The following is an 18,503-nucleotide window of genomic DNA, read 5'->3' as shown; positions in this document are numbered from 1 at the left end:
TAAAAAAAAAAAAAAAAAAAAACCTACCTACCTACCCACTTCCAAAATGGTGGGTAGGGTAAGGGGAAACAAAGATATTTTTAATTGCGGCCTAAAACAATAACAAATTATACAGTATTAAACGGTAAAGTGCTTAATAACGTGTTTGGTAAAATTTGTTGATTCTATTATCTTAAAGGCATCATAGTGAAATCTAAAATAGCATTGCAGAACTTATCACCTTCTTTATAACAATGACATTATTATAATTTGAAAAGATGTAAAAACCATTGGAAATATATTACTTGTGTTCTAATATGTTTAAATTTTACTACATTTCACTCTCTATGCATTCTATGCATATTATGAATGAAAAACATTCAGGTGAAAGCGTCATATTGTTCTTACACAAAGAAATAAACAAACAACCAAAGAAAAAGTAAACGAAAAACATATCTGTTTGAAAAAAAATTGATAAAGATACAAACGCAGATGATTAAGACATCACCCCTCCCATTCCAGTGTTAATATATTCCCCCCAAAAACATTGGTAAATCTAAAAAATTGTTTTAGCCTTTTATAATTTTTGTAATCCACTACAATTTATATACAACATGTACAAGGCATTCTGAATGAATTAATCTACGACAGTGAGAACACTTTCCACTTTCATCAGCTAAGAGACGGCTAGCTTTTTGGAAAAGCTATTACTTGTTATATATGTCACCATCACATTGCATAGACTAAATAAAAGTTAATAACCATGTAATAAAAGTTTTCGGTCTCTTCAACAGATACAATTCAATGTAGTGGATAAATTGGAAGACAATTCAAGGTAAAAATTATTCAGGCTATATACTAAAAGTAAACAAAGTAACAAAATATTTTGTATACATATTCAGGACACTGAAATGTTAATGTGATGTGATAACATTATGTTGCATTAGACAAACACACTGGGTTAGCTTTTTGTAGGTGCTAGCTCACAAGTCAGCAGTCTTCAGAGTAATTGGAAATAGACGTATCAATATTTGCTAATGTAGGGACATTTATTTTTCTTACAGAGATGAGGCTGTGAGACAATCAGCCACACCAATGACTAAATCCAGTCTAGAAATGGAAAACCATGTCTTCATGAAGGCAAAATCTAGGGTAAGTGTGGTCAAGTGTAAAGTTGAAGAAATAAGTCTTTTATTTGATGCTCTATGCTCAATTTACATTTTTCAGTATCTTTATACCCTGCGTTAGGTGTAAAATATTATACATAATTATATATTATATAATGCCTACCCGTTTTAGAATGAGCATAGAGCATGGCATGATAGAATTATATCTATTCTATTAGGAAAAATTATAACTTTGTACTTTGAATCTGACTTATAAGACACGTTCAAAAAAGAGAGGCAAAAGATACCTAAGGGACATTCAAACTCATAAGGTGAAAACAAACTGACAAAGCCGTGGCAAAAAAAAAAAACCTCAACCAGCTGGTGATAGTGTTTGTAAAATTTTTGAAGGGATTTCAACTTCACTACTTGAAACTCTTGGTTTAATAGCTTCCTTGTGAGCAGAAACCCTCTATCAAGGAAATCTTGATAGGAAATGCAAGCTCTGGAATATAGTATCAACTGGGAGATATATACTCCATGTGCTGGGTCAAATTAGGCTCATATAAGCTTAGGGCAACCTTTTTGAATTGATGAAGCTAAAATTTATAGAAAACCAACCTTTTCACATTAAATAAAAAAGGAAAGATATTAATTTTCTTACTTTAAAAATGATTTTATTTAATTTCCCAGCGAGCAACACAAACAGAAAGCGTCCCTTTTTGTCTCCCCTTGACATAAAAAAGGTGAGACTTAGATATGCTTTTCAGGCATTGATGTTAACAAATTTTTATGGTCGTCACCGGAGGGGGCATTAAGTGTTACCCTTGTATGTACTTCCCTCCGTCCATACGTACATCCCGAAATTTATTTCTGTTCTCTAACTTTAGTTTGCCTCAACCAAATGTTATGAAACTTATACATAATGCTTATTACCAAAAAACACAGATCAGGTTCAAATTTGGGAGGTGTCACTTTTACAGTTCTCGAGTTAGGACGTTATATGCAAGCAGGGGCATCATCTGTGTCCCATGCACACATTCTCCATTTATTAAAGTTTGTGATTAGGTAAGTTGGGAACCACTAATGATAAATCAATGAAATTTGTTATGCAGTTGTATGAGCATTGGCAATTCACATTTCTATGGAGATTATTTGGTGCTGCCCCCTCAGTCATGGTCTATTGATTTTAAAACTTTTGCATAGTTTACATGTTATTAAAGTTTGTGATAAGGTCAGTTTAAGAGGAACCACTTATCATAAATCAATGATATTTGGTATGTAGTTGTATAAGCATTGGCACATATTGTTTCCATGGATTTAGCCCTGTCCCTCAGGCATATTGACTATTGACTTTAAAACTTTTGTATAGTTTACATGTTACAGTTTGTGATTGGATCAGTTTAAGGGGAACCATTTATGATAAGTCAATCATATTTGTATGCAGCTGTTTAAGCATTGGCATATCTTGTAACCATGGAAATGGTTTGACCCTGTACCTTCAGTCATGGTTCATTGTCTGAATATTGTGCATATTTTGCATGTTAAAGTATCACTCTTTTAATTTTAACCTTTGAATCTAACTATCAAAATTACATAATGGCGAGACACATCTCTGTGACAACATTTAATTATCTCAGGCCTTCATCAAAATACAACTGACATTTTAATTAGTCCCCTACCGACGAAGTCGAAGGGGACTTTAGGTTTGCACTCCGTCCGTCTGTCTGTCTGTCTGTCAATCTGTCAGTCCGGCAAATCAGTTTTCCAGACTTTTTTTCTTCGTGCTTGAAGATATTGATTTGATATTTGTTTTATTGATTTATCATAACAAGTTACAGGTAAAGTTCAATTTTCACGATTTTAGCTTTTCTCTTTGTTCAGTTAAAGCCCTTTCCCTAGAATTAAATTTTTGATGAAATACTTATTAATTAGTAGATTTCTGTTCAAAGGGAAATCACTCATTTTTTAAAAGACTTTTAAAAGACAAAATGACATTTTGGATTCTTTTCCTTTTCTTTGGTAAATTGTCTGAAGAATTTAGTGGTAGGTTTGTTTGTCATTCTTGAAGATATTGATTTGATAATTAGTATATAGTTTTATCATGACAAGTTACAGATCAAGTTGGAATTTTGTTCCAGTCTGTTATTTTGTGCAGAGTTATGGTCTTTGGACATAGAAAATTCACTTAAATGATCAGTTTTCAACAGTTTTTTTCGTCATGCTTGAAGATTTTGACTTGATATTTTTATGTAGTTTACACCATGACAAGTTATAGATCAAGTTAGAATTTCGTTCCATTACAATGAATTTGTAACCGGTAGGGGACTATTTATTGACATGCAATACTCACAGAATGCTTGTTTTAATTATGATGTCAATCACCTGCATCCCATATTCTATCATAGGTTTGTTTACAAAGTGAAAGAACATCACATAAGAATTAGACACACAATATGTATAAAAATGTGTAGAAACTTAACTAAATGTTTGATGTATATGTTGTTTAATTAACAGTCATTATAAAAGTTAAAGGGATCATTCTTTATATCTAAAAAACCAAGGGTACTTACACAAGTATAAAAACCTTACTTGTAAAATGTAGCAAAGTAAAATTGATATTTGGGATGTTAACCAAATTGAATCTGGCATCTCCTCAATGCAGAAGAGTTATTCCTATTCTACTGCATAGCATAAACAATAATAGACTATTTTCATATTACCGACTTTTGACTCCGGATTATATAATTTTTTGACAGGTTACCTTTTCTGTGGTAAGACGTCCTGGTATTGGTCAAGTAATAGCAACCAAAATAAGTAAAATTAAACATATAATCGGTGTAATTTGAAGGGAAGTTTACTGTTTTCCAATGATTTTGTTGTGTAAAGAAAATATGAAGCAGTTAATTTTCCCCAAAAATTGTACCGTTTGAAAGTTTGATTTTACTTCTTTACGTTGCTCTTACTTGACATGGTACCAGGATGTCCTACCACAGAGTAAGTAACCTGTCGAAAAAATATAAAAGTCGGAGTCAAAAGTCAGTAATATGAAAATGGTCTATTCCATAACTCTCTTATCAAGACATGTCAATGCATCAAATAATTAGTGACAAGTGAACTATTTGCTGCCTATTCATGTTAAATAGGAGTTATCTTTCTTTGAATAGATATGATTAATGTATCGCCTTCCCATAATAACTTTTAAGCAGGACTGGCATATTTTGTGAAATATTTGTGTAGTACTCTGGTAATTGCATGATTAGAATATGGAATTTTTCTGTAAATTTTAAGCTAATAAATCATTTGATTATACTAAAACTCCTTCAAAGTTGACTTGATGGTTTTGTCTATTCTGTTCTTAGATGAAGGTGATTGTAGAAACATGTGTTTTTTGCACATATTTATATAAATATATTTATGAACGGAAATGGTGGTCAGAACAATAGACTGGTTTTGTAAAAGTTTTGAACTTCAGATAACAAGACACAGGTTAATAGAATTTTGAGAAAAACTAAATCCCAATTATTTAATTTAATAATTTTTCCCATTTCAGGAAGAATATTTAGCTCTTGTGGCTAGACTAATACTTCATGTTAAAGAAATCAGTAAGTAAAAATTATACTACCCACTGCATAGCAAAGTAATAAAGAAACTCCATAGCATTACTATACTGAGAGCAAATTATAGTATTTGATTGGTGGATATTCACTTTACAAAGATGTAAATTTTAACCTGATAAACAGGTTTAGACGATTAAAAGAAATTTACAAATCTGCTAGATTTTCTCTAGTCACATGAACTGACAAGGATTAATGTTATCATTTATTTGATATGAAATCATGTTATATTTTCTGTATGATATTTTAGACCAGGAGAATTGGGCACATTGCATTTGGACCAAGTTTTTAAAATTGCAGTATTTTATTTGGGCCAAAAAACAAATACTGCTTTAGTGCCAATTTTGTCTAAATTAGAAATAAAAAGTTTTAATATAAATTGTATCCTTAATATATGAACCTCGTTATGAAATTTTGTAAAGTATACCCTAGATAAGTGAGTGAGAGTTCCACGAGGAGAGTTCATACTTATTTATTATACAAAACTGAGCATCACTAAGAGGTATAAAGTTGTAAAGTGTTCACATAAACTGAGACAAGGTGTATAGATGTACCTCAAAAAGTTGCAAAGGTAGAACCACAACAGATGTGGTCAGCAAAACCATTATAAAACAATGAGTGAGTCAACCACAGTTTAGAACAGCAGGAAGTAGAATCTTAACATACTTATATCATGTGACATTTATTGTACATAAACATGAAACAACCAATTATCTGACATTCAGTTGATATATTTACATTTTAATGACAATGACAAGTAAAGCTTCTTTGTAAGTGTATTAAGTGAAGGTGCTCTAAGTTCTTCCAATGTTTTGAGAAGTTGACCATTTATTATATAAAAGAAAAACTAATTAACAATTTAGTTTTTAAGTGGATTTTTATGCCATGCCTACACTCAGTAGAGGGGGGTTATGTTTTCCTGTCTGTGTGTCTGTCCATTAGTTTGTCTGTTGTCTTGTATCAGGATAAAGTTTTGGTTCAAGGTACTTTGTTGTCATGTCAGCATAGAACTTCAATGATAGGTGGTACTAGTGTATGCAGGACATGTTATCTTATGGTATATATGTTCCTGGATAGAGTCAGCAATATCTTCCAATCAGATAGTAAGAAGCATTCAGCCTGCAGACTGTCCATTGTTCAACTCTTAATAACATCTCCTCGGAGACGTTAATTATCATCAATCCCAATACTGGTAAATGTAGTAAGTATTCAAGGCTTTTACAAATGAAAATATTTTCAAAAAACAATTGTATTTATATTGGATTTGTATGCGAAAACAACATTTAAGAAGCAGTTTTGCATTTTAATGTATTGAATAATTGAAATTAACACTTTTTGATAAATTGACCCTTCAAACAAAAATCTTGGCAGTAAAAAGTGTTGTGTCATTAACAAAATTATGTTACATCAATTATATATTCATATTTCATACAGTGCTTGTGTGTACATACCCAGTTTGTGTGTGAACATTATAAATCATGTTTATTGTCTCAATGTATGCTTTAAAGACATTGTTGAAGGTCGTACAGTGACCTATAGTTGCTTAATTCTACATCATTTGGTTTTTAGTGGAGAGTTGTCTCATTTTATGTCACATTGAATGCATATTCAGTGCATATGTGTACGTATCTGAGAGTATGCATGTACAGTACATATGTATACATATCTTAGTGTATGCATGTACAATACATATGTGTACATATCTGAATATGCATGTACATAGATATAAGAAGATGTGGTATGAGTGCCAATGAGACAACTCTCCATCCAAGTCAAAATTTTAAAAAGTAAACCATTATAGGTCAAAGTACGGTCTTCAACACGGAGCCTTGGCTCACACCGAACAGCAAGCTATAAAGGGCCCCAAAAATTACTTGTGTAAAACCATTCAAACAAGAAAACCAACGGTCTAATCTATATAAAAAACGAGAAACGAGAAACACTTATGAACCACAACAACAAACGACAACTACTGAACATCAGATTCCTGACTTAGGACAGGTGCAAACAAATGCAGTGGGTATAAACGTTTTAATGTACAGTACGCATGTGTTCATATCTGAGTGTATACATGTACAGTATATATGTTTACATATCTGATTGTATACATGTACAGTATATATGTGTACATATCTGAGTGTGCATGTACAGTACATATGTGTACTGTACATGCACACTAAAATTAAAAATTAAAATTAAAAATTAAACTCCAAATTATACACAAGAAACTAAAATTAAAAATGATACAAGACTAACAAATGTATTGAATAATTGAAATTAACACTTTTTGATAAATTGACTCTTCAAACAAAAATCTTGGCAGTAAAAAGTGTTGTGTCATTAACAAAATTATGTTACATCAATTATATATTCATATTGCATACAGTGTTTGTGTGTACATACCCAGTTTGTGTGTGAACATTAAAAATCATGTTTATTTTCTCAATGTATGCTTTAAAGACATTGTTGAAGGTCGTACAATGACCTATAGTTGCTTAAGTCTACATCATTTGGTTTTTAGTGGAGAGTTGTCTCATTTTATGTCACATTGAATGCATATTCAGTGCATATGTGTACATATCTGAGAGTATGCATGTACAGTACATATGTATACATATCTTAGTGTATGCATGTACAATACATATGTGTACATATCTGAATATGCATGTACATAGATATAAGAAGATGTGGTATGAGTGCCAATGAGACAACTCTCCATCAAAGTCAAAATTTAAAAAAGTAAACCATTATAGGTCAAAGTATGGTCTTCAACACGGAGCCTTGGCTCACACCGAACAGTAAGCTATAAAGGGCCCCAAAAATTACTTGTGTAAAACCATTCAAACGGGAAAACCAACGGTCTAATCTATATAAAAAACGAGAAACGAGAAACACTTATGAACCACAACAACAAACGACAACTACTGAACATCAGATTCCTGATTTAGGACAGGTGCAAACAAATGCAGCGGGTATAAACATTTTAATGTACAGTACGCATGTGTTCATATCTGAGTGTATACATGTACAGTATATATGTTTACATATCATTTTTAATTTTAGTTTCTTGTGTATAATTTGGAGTTTAGTATGGCATCCATTATCACTGAACTAGTATACATATTTGTTTAGGGGCCAGCTGAAGGACGCCTCTGGGTGGGGGAGTTTCTCGCTGCATTGAAGACCCATTGGTGGCCTCCGGCTGTTGTCTGATCTATGGTCAGTTGTTGTTTCTTTGACACATTCCCCATTTCCATTCTCAATTTTAATTTTATATCTGAGTGTAAGCATGTTCAGTACTTGTGTACTTATCTGAGTGTATGCATGTACAGTACATATATGTGTACATATCTGAGTGTAAGAATATTCGGTACATGTGTACATATAGGGAGAAGGTTTGGTACCATTAAAACGTTTAATCCCGCTGCAAATGTTTGCACCTGTCCTAAGTCAGGAATCTGATGTACAGTATTTGTCGTCTGTTTATGTAGTTCATACCTGTTTCTAGTTCTCGTTTTTATATAGATTAGACCGTTGGTTTTCCCGCTTTAATGGTTTTACACTAGTAATTTTTGGGGCCCTTTATAGCTTGCTGTTCGGTGTGAGCCAGTGCTCCGTGTTGAAGGCCGTACCTTGACCTATAATGGTTTACTTTTATAAATTGTTACTTGGATGGAGAGTTGTCTCATTGGCACTGATACTACATCTTCCTATATCTATATATCTACAGTACATATGTGTACTTATCTGACTGTAAGCATATATATGTTCCATACATGTGTACATATCTGAGTGCATGCATGTTTTTCTTCACCACATAAGAACAATAGCTGAAATAAGTATTTACTTGTGTGTCTATCATGTCAAGTTATGAAGATGACATTTGTAAACTGTTCATAAATCAAGAACCTTAACTTAAGATAATGTTGTCGTCTTACTGTCTTTATTCAACATGAAAAATTTAAAAGTGTCTGATGTATTGAATATATATAATTCACATGTACCTTTCTTTTTAGCTCACCTGGCCTGAAGGGTCAAGTGAGCTTTTCTCAACACTTGGCGTCCGTCATTCGTTGTCCGTCGTCTTTAGCTTTTTAAAAAAATCTTCTCCTCTGAAACCATTGGGCCAAATTTAACCAAACTTGGCCACAATCATCATTAGGGTATCTAGTTTAAAAAATGTGTCTGATGACCCCGCCAACCAACCGAGATGGCCGCCATGGCTAAAAATAGAACATAGGGGTAAAATGTAGATTTTGGCTTATATCTCTGAAACCAAAGCATTTAGAGTAAATCTGACATAGGGTAAAACTGATTATCAGGTCAAGATCTATCTGCCCTGAAATTTTCAGACAAATCTGACTACCTGTTGTTGGGTTGCTGCCCCTGAATTGGTAATTTTAAGGAAATTTTGCAGTTTTTATACGACCGCAAACAAATTTTGTGGTCGTATATTGGTATGACGTTGGCGTCGTCCTTGTCCGGCATCGTCGTCGTCGTCGTCCTTAGACACATTGGTTTTTGCACTCTAACTTTAGTTTAAATGAATGGATCTCTATGAAATTTTACCATAAGGTTCAATACCACAAAAGGAAGGTAGGGATTGATTTTGGGGGTTATGGTACCAACAGTTAAGAAATTAGGGGCCAAAAAGGGGCCAAAAATATGCATTTTTATACGACCGCCAAAAAATTTTTGTGGTCGTATATTGGTATGGCGTTGTCGTCGTCGTCGTTGTTGTCGTCATCGTTGTCGTCGTCCGAAGACACATTAGTTTTCGCACTCTAACTTTAGTTTAAGTGAATGGATCTCAATGAAATTTTACCATAAGGTTCAATACCACAAAAGGAAGGTGGAGATTGATTTTAGGGGTTATGGTACCCACAGTTAAGGAATTAGGGGTCAAAAAGGGGCCAAAAATAAGCATTTTTGTAACTTCCAGACATAACTTGTGTGTAAGTGTATGGATCTCTCTGACATTGTACCACAAGGTTCCATATCACAAAGGGAATGCTGGGATTGATTTTGGGGGTAATTGCCTCCAAATTTTAGGAATTAGGGGCCAAAAAGGGGCAAAAAACAAGCATTTTTCTAGTTTCCAGACAATAACTTGTGTGTAAGTGTATGGATCTCTCTGACATTGTATCACAAGGTTCCATATCACAAAGGGAATGCTTGGATTGAGTTTGGGGGTAATTGCCTCCAAATTTTAGGAATTAGAGGCCAAAAAGGGGCAAAAAACAAGCATTTTTCTAGTTTCATGACAATAACTTGTGTGTAAGTGTATGGATCTTTATGAAATTGTACTACAAGGTTCCATATCACAAAGGGAAAGCTGGTATTGAGTTTGGGGGTAATTGCCCAAAACATTTAGGAAAAAGGGGCAAAAAATAAGCATTTTTCTAGTTTCCAGACAATAACTTGTGTTCAAATGTATGGATCTCTCTGAAATTGTACTGCAAGGTACCATTCCACAAAGGGAAGGCTGGGATTGATTTTGGGGGTAATTCCCTCAAAATTTTAGTAATTAGGGGCCATAAAAGGGCAAAAAAACAAGCATTTTTCTAGTTTCAGGACAATAACTTGTGTGTAAGTGTATGGATCTTTATGAAATTGTACTGCAAGGTTCCATATCACAAAGGGACAGCTGGGTTTGAGTTTGGGGGTATTTGCCCTAAACGTTTAGGAATTTGGGGCCAAAAAGGGGCCAAAAAAACAAGCATTTTTCTAGTTTCCAGACAATAACTTGTGTTCAAGTGTATGGATCTCTCTGAAAATGTACTGCAAGGTACCATACCACAAAGGGAAGCTGGGATTGAGTTTGGGGGTGATGAATCATAAGGGGGTTCAAAAAATTGGGGGGGGTATTTTTTTTTCCTTTTTTTTCTATAAAATTTTCCATTTTAAATTGGTTATTTCTGATTTATATATAAAAGCAAATAATAATGATATGGTTTGAATAGGTAAATTAAGAATTTTTAAGTTCTTAGACCACTTTATTTCTGTGTGAGAAACCTATGCTGTGTCAAATATTTAATTACAATCCAAATTCAGTGCTGTTTCAAGCTTGAATGTTGTGTCCATACTTGCCCCAACTGTTCAGGGTTCGACCTCTGCGGTCGTATCAAGCTGCGCCCCAGCGGAGCATTTTATTGTAACTTCCAGACATAACTTGTGTATTAGTGTATAGATCTCTCTGACATTGTACCACAAGGTTCCATCTCTCAAAGGGAATGCTTGGATTGATTTTGGGGGTAATTGCTGCAAAATTTTAGGAATTAGGGGCTAAAAAAGGGGCAAAAAACAAGCATTTTTCTAGTTTCATGACAATAATTTGTGTGTAAGTCTATGGATCTTTTTTAAATTGTACTACAAGGTTCCATATTGCAAAGGGAAAGCTGGAATTGAGTTTGGATGTAATTGCCCTAAACGTTTAGGAATTAGAGGCCAAAAAGGGGCCAAAAATAAGCATTTTTCTGGTTTCCAGACAATAACTTGTGTTCAATTGTATGGATCTCTCTGAAATTGTACTGCAAGGTTCCATATCACTTAGGGAATGTTTGGATTGATTTTGGGGGTAATTGCCTCAAAATTTTAGGAATTAAGGGCCAAAAAAGGGGCAAAAAACAAGCATTTTCTAGTTTCATGACAATAACTTGTGTGTAAGTCTATGGATCTTTCTGAAATTGTACTACAAGGTTCCATATCACAAAGGGAAAGCTGGAATTGAGTTTGGGGGTAATTGCCCAAAATGTTTAAGAATAAGGGGCCAAAAAGGGGCCAAAAATAAGCATTTTTCTAGTTTCCAGACAATAACTTGTGTGTAAGTGAATGGATCTTTATGAAATTGTACTACATTGTACAAGGTTCCATATCACAAAGGGAAAGCTGGATTTGAGTTTGGGGGTAATTGTCCTAAATGTTTAGGAATATGGGTCCAAAAAACAAGCATTTTTCTAGTTTCCAGACAATAGCTTGTGTTCAGGTGTATGGATCTCTATGAAATTGTACTGCAAGGTACCATACCACAAAGGGAAGGCTGGGATTGAGTTTGGGGATGATGAATCATAAGGGGGTTCAAAAAATTTGGGGGAGGGGGGGATTTTTTTTTCCTTTTATTTTCTTTAAAATTTTCCATTTTAAATTGGTTATTTCTGATTTATATATAAAAGCAAATAATAATGATATGGTTTAAATAGGTAAATTAAAAATTTTTAAGTTCTTAGACCACATTCATTCTGTGTCAGAAACCTATGCTGTGTCAAATATTTAATCACAATCCAAAGTCAGTGCTGTATCAAGCTTGAATATTGTGTCCATTCTTGCCCCAACTGTTCAGGGTTTGACCTCTGCGGTCGTATCAAGCTGCGCACAGCGGAGTATTTTATTGGTTATTATCTTGAATATTATTATAGATAGAGATAAACTGTAAACATCAATAATGTTCAGCAAAGTAAGATCTACAAATAAGTCGTCATGACCAGAATTGTCAGTCTACCCCTTTAGGAGTTATTGCCCTTTATAGTCAATTTTAACAATTTTTTCGTAAATTTTTGTAATCTTCTTCAAAATCTTGTTCTCTGAAACTTTCTACTGAGACAAATTTAGGTATCTAGTTTAAAAAAATTATCTGATGACCCAGCCTTCCAACCATCATGGCCGACTTGGTTAAAAATAGAACATAGGGGTAAAATGCAGTTTTTGGTTTATATCTCTGAAACTAAATCATTTAGAGCAAATCTGACAGGTGGCAAAAATGTTCATCAGATTTAGATTTATCTGCCTTGAAATTTTCAGACGAATCCGACTACCCATTGTTGGGTTGCTGTCCCTGAGTTAGTAATTTTACAGAAATTTTGCAGTTTTTATGCCCCCGCCGTAGCGGAGGGGGCATTAAGTTTTACCCTTGTCCTTCTGTATGTACGTACGTACGTCCCAAAATTGGTTTCCATTCTCTAACTTTAGTTTGCCTCAACCAAATGTTATGAAACTTATACACAATGCTTATTACCACAAAACACAGATCAAGATTGAAATTTGGTAGCGTCACTTTTACCGTTCTAGAGTTATGCCCCTTTACAAATGGAAAACTTGCTGAATTTTTCATTTCCGTTCTCTAATTTTAGTTAGCCTCAACCAAATGTTATGAAACTTATACAAGATGCTTATTACCACAAAACACAGATCAAGTTTGAATTTTGGTGGCGTCACTTTAACCATTCTAGAGTTATGCCCTTTAGAAATGGAAAAATTGGAAAATTTTTATTTTCTTCTAAATATCTAGTAATTTTTAAAATTGGAGATATCTTCCTTTGTCCATGATTATAGTTGAATCAACAACAATCAATGCTTTATACAATGCAATGTTTAATTTTGACTTCCACTGATAAAACACAGATCAAGTTGAATTTAGGTAGTGTCACTTTAATCATTATTGAGTTATGCCCCTTTATAATTCGAAAGATTGCAAAATTTTTAGTTTCCATTCTGTAACTTAAGTTTGCCGCCTCAACCAAATGTTATGAAACTTATACACAATGCTTATTACTACATAATACAGATTAAGTACGAAATTTGGTAGCAACACTTTTACCATTCTTGAGTTATGTCCCTTTATAAACATAAAAAAATTTTCGTTTCCGTTCTCTAACTTTAGTTTGTCTCAACCAAATGTTATAAAACTTATACACAACTGTTCTAGAGTTATGCGTGTTTACAAATAGAAAAATTGCTGAATTTTTATACGCCCGTTTACGGGACGTATTATGGTATACCGTTGTCCGTCTGTCCGTCTGTCCGTCCGTCTGTCCGTCCGTCGTCAACATGTCGGACATTAACTCAAAAACGCTTTAACCAATTTGCATAAAACTTTGGTGAATTGTTTATATCTATTGACGTGAGCTCCCTTTCATTTTTTATAAATTTTAGATTTTATGTTTCCGAGTTATGGGGTTTTATTCATTAAAAAAAGGGGGATTTTCCAGTTTTCGGACAATAACTCAAGAATGCTTTCACCAACTTGAAAGAAATTCTGGTGAATTGTTTATATCTATTGACATGAGCTCCTTTTCGATTTTTATATATTTTAGATTTTACGTTTCCGAGTTACAGGGATTTATTCATAAAAAAAGGGGGATTTTCCAGTATTCGGACAAAAAATCAAAAATGCTTTCAGCAGTTTTTTATGAAACTTTGGTGAATTGTTTATATCTATTGATGTAAGCTCCATTTAGAATTTTATAAGTTTTGCGTTTTACATTTCTGAGTTATGGGGTTTTATTCATTAAAAAAGGGGGGATTTTCCAGTTTTCGGACAATAACTCAAAAATGCTGTCAGCAATTCACATGAAACTTTGGTGAATTATTTATATTTATTGATGTAAGCTCCCTTTACATTTTCATAAATTTCTAATATGACATTGAGAATTAATTGAACTTTAATTGTTTATAGTCTGACAACAGATTTACTAAGTATTGCGCAACAGAACAGTGTATTGCACAATTTAACAGCAAGAAATCTTTAATTGAATATAATTATATATATATTCATATAACCAATTTCAAGTTCTTTGACTACATTTATTCAGAAACCTATAATATGTCAAATATTTAATACAATCCAAATTCAGACCTGTATCAAGCTTGAATATTGTGTCCATTTTTGCCCCAACTGTTCAGGGTTGGACCTCTGCGAGCGTATCCAGCTGCGCTCAGCGAAGCAGTTTATTAGTTTCTGTTCTCTTCTTAAGTTTGCCTCAACCAAATGTTATGAGACTTACACACAATGCTTATTACCACAAAACTCAGATCAAGTTCAAATTTGGGTAGCGTCACTTTTACCGTTCTTTAGTTATGTCCCTTTATAACTATATGATATGCAAGCGTGGGCATCATCTGTGTCCACATGTGGACACTATTCACATTTTTTGTTATTATCTTAGATATCATTATAATATCTAATATCTATTACTATTAATTATGATTTTAACCTTATTTTACATGATTTCCAAAGCATCAGTAAATACAGGTGAGCGACACAGGCTCTTGAGAGCCTCTAGTTATAATATTAACAATACAACAATTATCTAGTGAAATGAATAGATTCCATTGAAATATTCTGAGTCTCATATTAGGACTTTTTATGTATGACCATCATTAGATGTATCAAAGCATATGAATGAATATTAATGATTCTCTTTCATGCAAAGTACTAAAGTAATAACTGAATACAGTCATTTAACTGTGAAATTTATCTGAATGTGAATAATGTTATTTTGTCATTATATTTATGTAAGTGTTGTATTGTATAAAGGGCTTACATAGGCTTAGCCTATTGCCAAATCCAATTTATTTTATTTATTTCATTTCAAATAAAATATTGTTTATACAAAAATAATCTGAGTAACGGATGCAGGAAAAAATGCCTCATTAGTGAATGGATACAAAAGGAATTATTTTATATCCTCACCTGAAAGTGTTGATGTCAAAACATACAATGGTAACCTTGAGAGATTATTTGTCTCATAGATGGTTACTCTATATTCAATTAAGCTGTCCAATATATTGATATCGATTTATCATTGGCTTCCTTCACCAGACTTCACTTATCAAGTCCACAGATATTTGTGGTGAAATCATATATTGTCGTGATTGTAATTAGAATTGGTTTTGTCTGTAAAATTACTTTGGGACCAATATAAACCTAGAAGATTGTTACTTTTAAAGATTGAAAGATTATCTTGGGTATACATCAAGAGACAGCAACCTATTGACACAAAATGCCATTCGAAGGTTGACATTTAGTGGAGAAATGTATTTAGAGACAATATTTCATGCACTAAATAGCCTGTAGTGGACAACTTCTAAATTTGCTGTATCTTCTCCCCCTCCCCCCTTTTTTGCTATCAATGTCTTCTTCCTATTCTTCCTACAATTTTAATCAAAATTAGTAGGATAAATGTCTGCTATGCATATATTAGTAACCCCCTTCAGCAAAGAAATAAATATCTTTTTACTGCAAAGTGATATAGATAAAAAAATGCTCTACTTTTTCTCAAGCTACAATATCTGCAGGTAAATGGAAAATATTGATTAAATGAAATGCGAAAAATAGTAATATTGGACCTATAACCAATTAGGAATATAATAGATTCTTTTTTAATCAATCAATAAACATCATATTCATATAATATAATTACATGAAGGTAAAAACAACATTTCTTCCTTCATTAAAAAAAAATTAATAATCAAAGGTGATGTTTCCTTATTTGTTAACTTTTCAATTATTTTAGCATGACTTTGTTTATTGCACTTAACTTTTTGCCTCAAGCTGTATGAAAGTTCCAGCATAGAGATTCTTAATATTATTGACTTCTTGTATGAACTATTTCCCCCAAAAACAGACACCTATAAACCATTTAAGGTTTAAAATAAATCACTTCATAACTTATAAGTCACCAATTCAATGCAACTACATGTTGATGTCTCATTTTCTACAAACATTTTAAAAGCATGAAAATTTGAACAAACTGCTTTTAAATACTGACATGTACCACATTGAAAATAAGAACTATTTTTCTAATTTTTTTTCAACTTTATTTCATCTGGAAGTTCCAGACTGGAACAAATACATTGTACATGTTGCAGGATCTGTTTACCCTTCCTGAGCACCTGAGATCACCCCTGGTTTTGGTGGGGTTTGTGTTGCTCAGTCCTTAGTTTTCTATGTTGTGGTTTGTGTACTGTTGTTCGTCTTTTTGTCACTTTTTGTTATTTGCCATGGCTTTGTCAGTTTGTTTTCGACTTATGAATTTGAATGTCCCTTTGGTATCTTTTGCCTCTCTCTAAATTAATAATAAAATCTTCCTTTTATATTACCTTTTATAACACACATTCATGAACTCCCTTTTCATTCTTAAATAAAGCATGCATGAAACTAAACAAAACTCTGGAGAATAGGGTGAGTGGTGTACTGAAATTTTGAAGTCTCTAAACAACTCACTCTATTCTCTATATTCCAACCTACTGATTTTGGAACTCTAAATGAAGCCTAGCAATATCGTGAAAACGATAATGCTTATACAACATAGCATTTGACGCACTCAGAGAACAAAAATCTCCTTTGCGTTTTTTCAACACATTGCCCATAACACTAACATTTGTTTAACATCACAATATCATGACATCACCAATGACGTCCTTGAAGACATTACACAATCAGTTCACGTTCAAGATGTCAGGACGTGATTACCTTTGTTATACATGCCAGGTTAGTTACAAGCACAAGAGCAGCCTCAGTAGGCATATGAATCTACACAGCCTACAAACATATGATTGCTAAATATGCAACGTTAAATTTAGATCAGACAGTCTCCTTAATCATAAAAGGCAGATTCACGAAGCTGGTAAAAGTAAAATGTTGATATCACTTGACGACATAAGCACAAATGCCAAAAAACAAGGAATTAATTGAATTTGCAATAATTTTGAATTCTGGAAAATTGTTAAGAAATGTATGATGAAAACTAACCCAACTAAATAGGGTTAGCCATGAGTGCATGGATAAGGGGGTTAGTTAATTCATACTGAAATATCAGTGGAAGTAAAATTAACATTAGCCATGCGCACATGGCTAACCCTATTTAGCTGGGTTAGTTTTCATCATACTTTTCTTATCAATTTTCCAGAAATCAAAATTATTCCAAATTCAAATAATTCCTTGTTAAAAGTATGACTTCCAAAAAAAAAAAATCGTTGTAGATGAGCAAGTAGCATTGTGCTCGGGGATTAACAAAACCAATTTCCCAACATCAGAGATCAACGAGTCCCTGATAGTCCCAACACCGCAACCCAAGATAGGACAATCAAACCTTGTATATCAACCCAGTACGGTCAAAGTTACTGATCAAGAAAATTCAGACTTCATTGATAAATTCCTGCAGCCGGTTGTACGAACGTGTCATTTGTCTAATGAGTCATTAAGTCTTCATTAGCCTAATGCATCATAAAGGCTTAATGAAGACTTACTGACCCATTAGGCTATAAAGCCACGTTCGTACAACCGGCTGCTGGAGGATATACAAGCAACCGAACAAACTTCCAAAGTTGGAGATTTCCCTCTGTGGAAGATTATCAGGAGGGATATTTGCCATAGAACCTGCATCTGAAGGTTTTTCATAATCTTTTAACTTACTTTTGGTTGTTGAATTATTGATTGTGTAAGAAAAAAAACAGTCAACATTTAAAATAAAAAAAGCAACCCATTTCTTTTATTGAAATAATGAAGAAAGAGATAGAAATATCTGTTTATTTTTATACATGAGGCCAGGTATGGAATTTTCATTAATTTTTCTCAGGAACTACAAATCAGAGCCTCCTGAGTTTTGGTATCATGCTTCATGTGAGCATGCTGTACCCTGGGATACATTTTAACATCCATTGATCATCAACTTCCTGTTTAACAAATACTTATAATAGGGATATCACTTGTGGCCTTAGACCACAATAAACTCCCTTGTTCGTGGTCTATGAATATAGCAGTTCCCAAGTATTATATGTGGTGTTTCATCCTGATTATTCTTGCAACGGTTTTCTTTGTTAAGTAGAATATTTAAGTGGTCCTACAAAGATATTGAAATAAGTGAAACATGTGAAAAAATTGATTGTTGAAAGTGAAAGTAGGGTATAAATTAGCTGTCAGCATTTATTTAAGACTGAAATCCTTCCCTTTTGATGTTCACAGTGCTCTCAAGAGAAAGCAGCAATAGATTTTGCTGAGAGATGTATATTTTATTAGAATATT

At 33.2% G+C, this 18,503-nt stretch overlaps 1 protein-coding gene and 1 long non-coding RNA gene across 5 annotated transcripts in view; both read left to right on the top strand.

Annotated features, from left to right (window-relative positions):
* LOC127712162 (mediator of RNA polymerase II transcription subunit 15-like) overlaps positions 1-18,503 on the top strand; it is a 151,505-nt gene that overhangs the window by 16,713 nt on the left and 116,289 nt on the right. For all 4 annotated transcript variants that reach the window (XM_052218452.1, XM_052218451.1, XM_052218450.1 and 1 more), the window contains exons 2-3: positions 1,044-1,131; positions 4,639-4,690. In XM_052218452.1, the coding sequence (XP_052074412.1) occupies positions 1,044-1,131; positions 4,639-4,690 (140 nt within the window). The remainder of the gene's footprint in view (positions 1-1,043; positions 1,132-4,638; positions 4,691-18,503) is intronic.
* LOC127712190 (uncharacterized) lies at positions 10,558-13,816 on the top strand. The gene is made up of 2 exons (XR_007986982.1): positions 10,558-10,665; positions 11,902-13,816. It is a non-coding gene; the product is annotated as an uncharacterized LOC127712190 (long non-coding RNA).

The sequence above is a fragment of the Mytilus californianus genome, unplaced genomic scaffold, assembly GCF_021869535.1.
Source record: "Mytilus californianus isolate M0D057914Y unplaced genomic scaffold, xbMytCali1.0.p SCAF_8, whole genome shotgun sequence".
In the NCBI taxonomy this organism is placed as follows: Eukaryota; Metazoa; Mollusca; class Bivalvia; order Mytilida; family Mytilidae; genus Mytilus; species Mytilus californianus.
The sequence above is the reverse complement of the archived record's forward strand: the minus strand, read 5'-3'. Positions and strand labels throughout refer to the sequence as shown.